Source organism: Musa acuminata, chromosome BXJ1-7 (assembly GCF_036884655.1).
Source record: "Musa acuminata AAA Group cultivar baxijiao chromosome BXJ1-7, Cavendish_Baxijiao_AAA, whole genome shotgun sequence".
NCBI lineage: Eukaryota > Viridiplantae > Streptophyta > Magnoliopsida > Zingiberales > Musaceae > Musa > Musa acuminata.
In genome coordinates, this window is record NC_088333.1 from 44,005,295 (window position 1) to 44,016,158 (window position 10,864).

A 10,864-nucleotide genomic window follows, 5' to 3' on the forward strand; every position below is an offset into this window, starting at 1 on the left:
ATTTTCTTAATATCAAAATTAAAATTTAAGATTTTTCACTGATTTACTTTTTCCTTAATCATGTATCATTAGATTCAATTATTATTTATTAGAACAATAAAATCTATATCCCTTTAAAATTTTTTGAATAACCAATAAAATATCTAGAATAGCTTATGAACATAATTTATTTTCATATGATTTGAAGATTTTTATAGATAACTCAAAAAAGTTGATGTAATTAATTTTATTGAACTTTTGTTTATCATATTCTTTCAGTAATATTTAACAAAATAACTAATATAATAACTAGGTGCTTATGCCATGATGGGCAAAAGAATATATTTAAGAATTAAAATCAATCTATGCTTTTGACGAGGCTCTCAGTGCAAACACAAGCTATTGTTTTAGACTAATTATATTTTATATTTAGTAATTAGCTATTATTAACCTTTCGATCATTATACTTTTAAAAGTTACATTAAGATTTTTATACTTACGAAAATGAAATATTTAATCTCGTTTCTCCGAGAAACGTCGTCAATTCTATTGACAGAAATACCACATGTGAAACGGATTCAACACATGTTTAGTAATAAACCATATGATATTTTCGTTAATAAAATCGATGATATGAGAAAAAATAAATTTAAATTTAACTAGAAATTCTAATATAATTTTTAAAAATATAAAGATTGAGATAGTGAAGATAATTAATTATATGAATAATCTATAATTAACTCTATTATTTTATTAAATTTAATGATGAATCCAACCCAAAAGAAAAACATGTTGATCTATAATTAACATGCACTCACGTGAATGTTCGATCCCATAGCCCCCGACACGGCAACATTTTTTCCTCCACCAATTTTCATAATGTCTGTTCATTGAGCAAGAGATGTTTTACTGCAAAACTTCAGTTCCAATCCACAACCTTTGCTTTCATTGAAAAACTACAACTTATTGAACAAAGAAATAAGGGAAGTGATTGTGTTGCTTTCATACTTAAAAATTATGTATATATATATATATATATAAAAACTAAATTGCCCCTGTCAATATCTTTTGTTAGCATCCAAAACTAATATGGACTAGAAAAGCAGAACCAAATTTGACTTCAAATTGCCAACTGAAACATTTGGAGAAATACAGACAACTCAAACACCTAAAAATACTCTTACCAAGACAGATGAAAAGGTAGCAGGAACACGGAGGATAGCACTTAAGTTGCTATGATCTCTTCGACAGAAAATGCACCAACTAAGTTGCTATGATCTCTTCGACAGACAAAGCACCAACTAAGTTTGAAACTTTTGATTGGAACTATCAAGAATCAAGTTAACATAATGACGTAATTCGGAAAAAGAAAAATGATCTGAGTAACAACAGCCCCCCTATTTTCCCTCTAACAAGCAGTAACAGTCTGGCAATTGGAAGATGACCAGATGATGTCCTTGAGAGCAGGGCGGAGCTCATCTGCGCAGAACTTCTGATACTCAAGGGTGTCACCGTCGTCCCTCCTGACCTCCACCACGAGCACAGATGGTGCTAGTGCAAATATCTGTGTGGCAATCGCTAGTTTCCCCTTCCTCCCCCTACTCTCTCCCTCCAACCTCACTCCTGCTGCGCTGCTCTTCGTCACCCGATACTTTCCTGCTGTCTTTGCTGCCACGCCTTCCAGCTTCGACACGATGCTGCTTGCTGGCTCCCTCGTCGTGAACCTCATTCCATCCTCCCTTATTCCTTCTCCTCCAAACAGAGGAGAGAGGTCAAAACCCTCGGAGAACGATATCAAATGGAAAGCATTCAACTTCTCTGGCTCCTCCACCTGCCCCTGCTTTCCCTTCTCCTCCGTCGTCGATTGTGCTGGTACCGGTTTCTGCACCGTGCACTTGTTGAACCATGATGTCTCGATGAGCTTGGCCACAGTGATTCTCGTGTTAGGATTGGGGTCGAGCAACTTGGTGATTACACGCCGGGCACCGGAAGAAATCCATGGCGGGCACTGGAAATCACCACGGCAAATCTTCTTGTACATAGCCATCATGTTACCATCCCGGAAGGGCAAGAATCCTGCGAGAAGAACGAAGAGAATGACACCGCAGGACCACACATCGGCCTTTGCCCCATCGTAGCCCTTTCTGCCGAGCACCTCCGGGGCGACATAAGCGGGCGTGCCGCACGTGGTGCGGAGGAGCCCATCCCCGGGGACATGGTCGACCAGGGCGCTCAGCCCAAAGTCGGCGACCTTCAGGTCGCCGTGCTCGTCCAGGAGGAGGTTCTCCAGCTTGAGGTCGCGGTGGTAGACGCCGCGGCGATGACAGAAATCGACAGCAGCAACCAGCTGCCGGAAGTACTGGCGGGCGGAGGCCTCGGAGAGGCGCCCGGATCGGGCGACCCGTGCGAAGAGCTCGCCCCCGCGGACAAGCTCCATGGCGAGGTAAATCCTGGAACGGGTGGCCATGACCTCGTGAAGCTCGACCACGTTGGGGTGGCGCACCATCTTCATGGCAGAGATCTCACGCTTAACCTGCTCCATCATCCCGGCGCGGACGACCGCCTCCTTATCCACCACCTTCACGGCGACGCTCCGCCCGTTGCGGATGTCGCGGGCGAGGTGGACCTTGCCGAAGGTGCCGCGGCCGAGGACGCGACCGAGCTCATAGCGGCCATCGAGGACGCCTCCACGCCCGCAATCCTCCATCACGGCACCAACGGTTGGTACAATCAATCCACCTAACTGCGCTGCAAGAACTTGCGGTGGCAGCTCCTGCCGGCGCGCTTCTTCCGGCTGCCGCCTCGGCAGAGCTTAGAGTCCAACCCCTTCCTCTTCATCTTGCCGCATCCCCGAGGATAGAGTGAAAGAGGCGGCGGAGAAGCGAAGGCGACAACAACAGAGGAAAGGGGCGGCGGCAGATGCCCTTCCTCCTTGGGGTTTTCATATATATACGGGAGGAAGATTTGGTCTCGTCACGACATACCGCGTTGAGACAAAGGAGAGAAGGGGTGAGAAGAATATTGAACCGTCGGATGGAGATCGAACGGGAGGCGGAGGAGATTAGGAAGAGTCGCGGATGGTGGAATTTTCTTCCGGTATAAAAATGGAAGCCAACCCAGGCGTCTCATTGACTCCCGTGTCGTCATCGTATGTCATCCCCGACGTTGATTTGGGGCAACGGTGGATCCTGGCCGTCGGATCGGATGGTCGAACTGGCCGCCTTCCGCACAGGTAGGAACGAGAAAAAAAAAAGGGCCCCCGAAGAGTTCTGAACCGTCTGATGGAGATTAAACGGGAGGATGGAAGAGCGTAGGAAGAGCCGTGGATGGTGGGAATTCTGACCGTCGGAAGCGGCGGGCGACACAACTGTTCCACTCGCTTCCGTGTCGCCATCGTATTAAATCCCAGACGTTGATTTGGGGCATGGGTGGATCTGCCGTCCGATCGGCTGGTTGGGCTGGCCGCCACTTGCACAGGTAGAGGTGAGCTGGATGTGAAGCATATCGTTGATGGCTAAGGATTGAATAGTATGTGAAAAAATTGATTTGAAATCATCGAAAATGAGATCAAAACAGGCTATATATATATATATATATATGTCATTTGATTATAATAATTTATTTTATTATAATCAAAGCGAAATTCTTCTCGAACGTGATCAGATTAAATTAGGTCAATTCAATCCCATGTAATTAATTACCAAAACTAACACTAACAATCACCATAAATCACAAGATGATATTTTTTAAGAGTTAATAACAGTCGATGGTGCGTGTGTTCTAGTCACTGACATGTGTTCGATCCAATGCAACGTACTGCCAATGTCAACCTCCTACTGAACCGTGGGGAAATTTCCATTGGAAAAAGACCCAACGGAAGACGAATGGGAAATTAGCTCAACCGGGCTTCCTTGCGGGCACCAGCCTTGTCAAATTTTAGGTGCTGCGGGCTTGACTCGGTCGCCCACGTCTCGACTTCCTTTTCCGGCGGTCACAGTACAATGTTCCTCATTACCAGCATGGCGACGTTTCCTGGATGCTCTCTCTCTCTCTCTCTCTCTCTCTCATAACAACTCCATGTCTTGCCCAAGTTATGTACTCATCCTTGCTGCAGCGTCAAAGCAGAAAGAAGAGTCAACGATTCGCTCGAGCGTGAAGTTGGCAATATGGCTCGATCACCCCTCTGTCGACCTCGATCTCAACATTGATGGACAGTACCCATCAATCTAATCATCACCATTAGACATTAATATCAATTTTAAATATTCTTTCGATATATTTAATTTGTATTTACATTTCTAACCTTAAGTTAAAAAAAGTAAAAAATAATTATCAATATTTTATATATTTAAATTTTATTTTTTAACTCATGAATAATCTCAGTAAATTGGATGATAACTAAGAAAAGTGGCATAGCTCCATATGAAATTGAGATATTAAAATTTGGAAAGGCATATATGTTAATACCAAACTTGAAAGTATAGACACGTAAAGCCACATATAACAAAAGAAGATACTGGAATTTAGTATTATTTGAATTTGTATGCGGATTCGGACTCGTTTAACCCAATACCTGATCCGTTTGCTCACCCAATTAGGCTCTCTTCATTGGATTAGCCGATCTTATGGATCGAAGTCGGTGTCCAATAAGATCATTGGTGTTATCGATTGAGATGCTTTCAGCAAATGGATCCAACCGTTGGATCGACGGGGACAAACATGGGAAAACAAAATCCTGAGGGTCCGATTTAGGACCTACTTGGAGCAACCGGCGCGAAGAGCGGCGCCCGCAGCCTCCTCCTCGTCCGCCTCCTCGATTTCTCCGGCCACTCCTTGGCCTCCGCCGCCACCTTCGTAGAGTCCCCGGCGTTTCGAATACTCCTCTCCTCCGTTGTCCCCGACGACGCGCCTGCGGTGCTCCGGAAGTCCGATAACGGTGGAGGGTGAAGAGTGCCGCACAACCCTGCCGGAACCTTAAGAAGAGATAGGCAGTTTCTGCTCATCGTTTGCTTGAAGGTGATAGAGATGGCATATACGCACCGTGGTATAGCCCGCGAGCTCCGTTTATACTCTCGTGATCCGAAACGCCTACTCTAAAACCCTCAAAACCCCTTCTTTCTTTGGCGGCGCCTCTTCGCCACCGATGGAAGTGGTGATCGCCTCCTCCCCGGTGGACGCCGGCATCGGTTGTTGGGACCTACTGTCGGGCTCCGAGCAGCTCCGGTACCGCTCGTGCTCCTCCGCTCCACATGGCCTCCTCTCCATAGCCGGCCGTTTTCTCGCTTCCTCGCAGCTCCGCGATTCCCCTTCCTCCGCCTCTTCCCCCATTTTCTTCTGGTCCTGGGATAAGGTGAGTCCTAATCCGAACCTTTCTTCCACATCTCCACTTCACGCCCTGTTTCATACTCGTGTTGGATAAACGATCTCATAATTCTCGCTCTATGTTTCAGCCTCAGGTGGAAGTTAGGAGCTTCCCGGCTGAGCCGATTGGACCGCTTGTTTCCAATTCAGAAGGCACTTACATCATGGGAGGAGGACCATCCGGCAGCATCTACCTCTGGGAGGTAATCTTTTGCTTTTCCACTTCTGATTTCTTAGGCAAGATTTGCTTTTTCTGTCGTCTTCTCTTTAAGACACTGGTATGAGAATTTTCCGTCTGCTTGGGACTCAAAATTATGATGCACGACTTTTGGTCTGTGTGTCCAAATCTGTTCTTGATTCTCTCATCCACCTTGTTTAAAGTCAAAGGGGCCGTATTATGCTTTCATTTTGGTTTTGATGTCAAAGTTTGTTTTGTTTTGTTTCCTAATGTTTGTCTTGTTAGCTCCATCTCTTCATAGAAAAACTCATAAGAAAAGCTTAGATTTGTCTTTAAATTTATCAAGGTTGCTAGTGGGAAATTGCTCACAAGGTGGCATGCACATTATCGGTCTGTCACCTGTCTCACTCTCTCCAAGGACGAGTCTTTGCTAATATCAGGGTCTGAGGATGGCTGTATCAGAGTTTGGTCCCTTATGATGTATGTAATTCCTACTTAGTTTTTTTCTCGTCGAAATTGTTCCTTTATGTTGTCTTGTCTAAAATGCTAATATGATTTTTGTAATGTTTGTCAGGATGTTTGATGACATGGCAAAGGCTTCTGCTGGTGTTCTTTATAGATATAGCTTTTCGGAACATGCTTTACGTGTCACTGATGTTGTTACGGGACATGGGTTATGCAACTCCATTATCATCTCATCCTCAGAGGATCGAACATGTAAGGTTCGTTAGTTGTTACACTTTGTACTTCTTTGAAAAGAGTAGTTGGTTATATTAGGAAATTAGTTGTCGATAGGAACAGCACCAGATGCTGAGGGACTTCACTGTTGTGTAACATCAACTGAAAATTTTTGAGGTACACAAATGATGCATCTGAATTTAGAGGTTAATTTCCCTGAATTAGATGTTAGCTTATAATATATCACCACATAACTTACTCTTAGTCTTTGTTTCAAAACAAAGTCTAACTCTGCTCCTCAAGTTGAACATGCTGATGGTAAGAATCTTTCTTTTCAAAATTTATTGTAGTGGCAGTATCTTGGTAGCTTGAACAAAAGTTATTTGCTTTATTCTTTCTTTGTCCTAGCCCAATTTAAATTTTGACCTTATGAATGTAATGATAAAGTAGATTATAGATGCTTATTAGGGTCAAGGTGCTCTCAATGGTATGACCACCTTTTTTGCAGAATGTCAGTTCTATTACTGCAAGCTTAACTTAAATTTACTTATATGTTAAATTGAAAAGATAATTTTAATCTGTTGTTAGAAAATTGACCCTCCTTCCTCCCAATGCTAATTGTCTATGCTCATATTTTAGATTTTGAAGATAACTTCTTTTGACTACTGCATATGTTCCAGATATGGAGCCTATCTGAGGGTTTGTTATTGAGGAGCATTACGTTTCCTTCCATAATTGATGCTATTGTAATGGATCCTGGGGAGCATGTGTTCTATGCTGGTGGCCGAGATGGCAAAATATATATTGCAGCGCTAAATGCTGAATGCAACCGCAATAGCATACACGGGATGTTCATCATTGGTGCCTTATATGATCACAGGTCTCAATATGCTGTTAGTCAGTTTTGATAAGCACTTATATACATGTATATATTTACCAACAATTGTGTTTTGTGTGTTCTGGCAAATTTCTATGAAGAGACTATACTGTACATATCTAATTTGTGTTCTTAGATATATCAGAGGTTTGTTGTATTTGATGCTTTCTATTTCCAAATTGCCTTTATCTTGATGTTTTAGTTTTGAAGTTTTCATGTTAGCTTGTCATTGTTTGTCATTCTGCATTTCCTCAAAAGTCAATTTACCTTTGCTTTTGGGTCTTGGAATTTTACATCTCACCATCTTTTCCTGCCCGTATTGTTTGTTCTGCTGCATCAAGTATAACAGTAGCAGAAGACCTGGGGTTCCAAGAGCCTGTTTACCAAAGGTTTTGCTTATTTTTGATTTTTTTTGCCAAAAGACTTTATTCGCTTAATTTTATAAGAAATATTTAGCTGAAATATTTTTTTGACTTTAACATTTTACCTTAGATAGATACATAACTAAAGTAATTTAGCTTGCAGTTTGACTTGCATGCATGCTTATATGCACTAATATATAGGTGTAACTTCAATGCTTAGTCTAAGCTCTGTGGGTAATCATAATTGTTTCATGTTTTGTTGACCCTTGTTAAGTTTCAATTGGGAAATCGTCATTGTCTTGTTACTGCAAGATGTGTTAGACATATTTGTACTTCAAGTGCACTTTCTGTATCTTGTATATGGATTCAATCACATTTTTGCTTTCTTCTTCAGCATTTTCCTTTTCGTGATTTAATTTAAGCTGTTTTTCTCATCTAGTAAGGCAATAACATGCCTAGCATTTAGCACGGATGGAGTTACTCTAGTGTCTGGGACTGAAGATGGTATTGTCAAAGTTTGGGATACGAAAACCAAGCATGTTACTCGTGTTTTGAAACATGCGAAAGGTACATCAATAACTAGGATTCTAGTATAAAAAATGTTTAAATTACTTCGTATGCCTAATTATGTGATGCTCTTTCCTCTTCCTGTTATGACATGTACATGTAATGGATTCCTATGTTACTATGATTTCTAATTATGTATTTACTTGTACCTTTCACTATCAATAGATGCACAAGTTATGATTAGTGGTGTAAGGAGAGATAGAGGAAGATTAAAAAAATCTTTATTAGAGTCAATTAAAAAAAGATCTGCTGGTTCTTAGTTTAATTAGTGATATATTTTTTTGCAACGGACAAGTGGTGAAGGCGGGATTTGAGCCCGGTAGTTTGTCAAAATCTTTATATGCTAAGTTAGCTAGGACTTTCACAATATGTTGGATGATATTTCAAACCTTTAACCTTAATCAGTGATATTACCTACAATAGAGCAAAATTGTGGATAGAATTCCCTATAGGGTGACCACAAATAGATGGTTTAGCAACTGTGTCCATATTTTTAGTCATACATGCATAAACAAAAAGGATCTATGTTGATGCTTCTGTTCTATAACTTTTCTATTATTAGCTATAAAGATCTCTACAATTGCCTCAAGTTGCTCGTCAATGCAAAGCATGATGTATTGCTTATTTTCATGCTTTATTATCTATATAATTACCCAGTTTTCATAGACTGAATCCTTTTATTTATTCATTATGGATTATTCTCCATTTTTTGAAAACTTGTTTGCAGTTGTTGAAAATTGAAATCTTCATTATCACCATGATACTTCACTTCCCTAACTGCATACAAGTTCATGTTAACATATTCTTAATTGTAATTATGCACTTTGATGCACCTCCCCTTTAATCAGGAAAAAAACAATGCGATACGGTTGTATGTTTGTTGCAGTGACTACTAATTTAGACCTCAACTTTTAGTTTCTTTTCCTAGTGATTAATAGTTAACAAGTAGGAGGCTTAAATTGATGGTTGATTTTTTGTGACAGGTCCTATCAACAATGTTCTTATAGTTAGACAGCCATTACTTCAAAATCCTATATCAGTGAACAGGAAGCATTTGAATTTGTCATTGCCACCCCCACTGAGCAAGTATGTTGATTCTACAGATGCAGAAGTTAAAACTAATGCTATTGTATTGCTTCAGTCTCCTTGCCATGATCCAGAAGAAATTAGATCTTGCAGCTCATATGTGATGGAGAGGCAAATCAAAGAGCTTCAGGTATCTTACTTATCTATGATACCCATTTTCTGCTGAAAGCATTCTGACTTCAAGTAATATGTCTGTATATCTGAACATTAGATGCAGTTTCTTTTATATATACATTGTAACCTTTGGTGCTTTGGTGTTTCCTCTTTGATAGATAAAATTTTAATGAACTTACCAAGAAACCTTTGATATCTGAAGGGGCATGATCTTAATGTCTGTCTTAGCAATGCTTAGTTCAGTCTAAACCATCCAAGTAGGTCTTTTAAACCCAGATTGGACTTATGATTAACACCTTTATGCTATAACCTGTACCCATATTCAGGCAATGAACTAGATATAGTTCGTCGGGTAGGTTATTTTATCATACATTGCACAAAACTATACCAGTCTGGGCACATGCCTGAAAGGAATATGCTAGAATGAATGTATTTGTAGCTGGAGAAACTTTCCATATTGCTTGTTGCTAATGATGAAGTTTTTTATTCTATCACTTTTAATTCATTTTTTATCATCACAAAAGCCTTGATAATTTTTTCTAATTAGTCCAACTTAGCCTATTACTTTGACTATTTGATCCATGAAGAGTCAAAATGCTTCTCACTAACCTCTTACAGATAACTTTACCACGACATCCGTGTCTTGTAAAACCTCTACTTTCTGAAAAGAATGCATATGTGATAAGAAGTGAAGCCTCTTGTTTATGAAATCAAAACTCTTCCTACATGCTTGATTGCTTGGGCTCAAAATTTGTGTAATGCCCCACACAATTGTTAGTGAACAAAAAGAGTAGCTGTTTGAAGAAGGTGCCATGTCCTTCCCTGTTTGATAATTCTGGAATGCTGGTATCCATATCTGGGAAGGAGGTTCAGTGCCAAGAGAGCAATAGTCTTTAAAGAAGAATTTATGGCCTTTTATCTCTACTTGAATGGTTCAATTTTATGGTCTTTAGCTCATGATATACTCTGGCATTCTTCAAGGACATTGTCTGTTTTCATATGAACTTGGCCTCTCCAAATGATCAAGAAACAAGCACACCGCTGAGTGCTGATGATGACATTTCTGTTTCTTTCTTTGTTCTCCCCTTCAGAAACAGAACACTTCAGGTGCGGCTGAAATGGAGATGGAAAGACTTAGGCTGGAATGTAAAAGGAAAACACAACTGGTTCAGCAGTGGAAGAAGTTGTATCAGGACATGCAGTCTCTGTGTGTAAATGAGCTGATGGATGGAACCCAGGTGAGCGACAGCTAAATAAAAGCAGCAGCATAAGAACAGCTTTAGTGTAATCATGAAAGCCATCTGTTACTATGGCTTAGCTTTTGTTGTTATTTATGGTTTTTAGTAGCCCAAATTTTGCTTGGTAATTCTTGCTACACAAGCGATTCACCTTTATTATGATAGGTGGTTGGATGTCTTAATAGCTTCAAATTTTGGGTAAGCAACTTTATGAGTTTAGTCTAACAGACTTCGTTTCATTTTCAGAAAAAAGGCTTGATGAAAGTATTTTTTTTGAATTCACAGTTCATCGTGTTTCAGCAACTGCAGATATCTCTGTCAAGGTTCGTCGTACCGTATCGTACCGGCGTTTCGACCCGGGCTCGGTACCGGTACGGTATACCGTTTGATATACCCAGGTGTACCGAGCATTGTACACTGTTAC

At 40.6% G+C, this 10,864-nt stretch overlaps 2 protein-coding genes across 2 annotated transcripts; one reads left to right on the forward strand and one right to left on the reverse strand.

Moving 5' to 3' along the window:
* Positions 1 to 1,074: 1,074 nt before the first annotated feature.
* On the reverse strand, positions 1,075 to 2,911 carry LOC135679662 (CBL-interacting protein kinase 6-like). Its single transcript, XM_065193655.1, has one exon. It carries the CDS (start codon positions 2,684 to 2,686, stop codon positions 1,388 to 1,390), a length of 1,299 nt encoding a protein of 432 aa, XP_065049727.1. The 5' UTR covers positions 2,687 to 2,911; the 3' UTR covers positions 1,075 to 1,387.
* A 1,772-nt stretch (positions 2,912 to 4,683) lies between these two features.
* LOC103993054 (protein ROOT INITIATION DEFECTIVE 3) lies at positions 4,684 to 10,632 on the forward strand. Its single transcript, XM_065193654.1, has 8 exons — positions 4,684 to 5,329; positions 5,430 to 5,543; positions 5,865 to 5,998; positions 6,093 to 6,240; positions 6,877 to 7,076; positions 7,875 to 8,002; positions 8,986 to 9,218; positions 10,294 to 10,632. Exons 1-8 carry the CDS (start codon positions 5,123 to 5,125, stop codon positions 10,453 to 10,455), a joined length of 1,326 nt encoding a protein of 441 aa, XP_065049726.1. The 5' UTR covers positions 4,684 to 5,122; the 3' UTR covers positions 10,456 to 10,632.
* Positions 10,633 to 10,864: the final 232 nt, after the last annotated feature.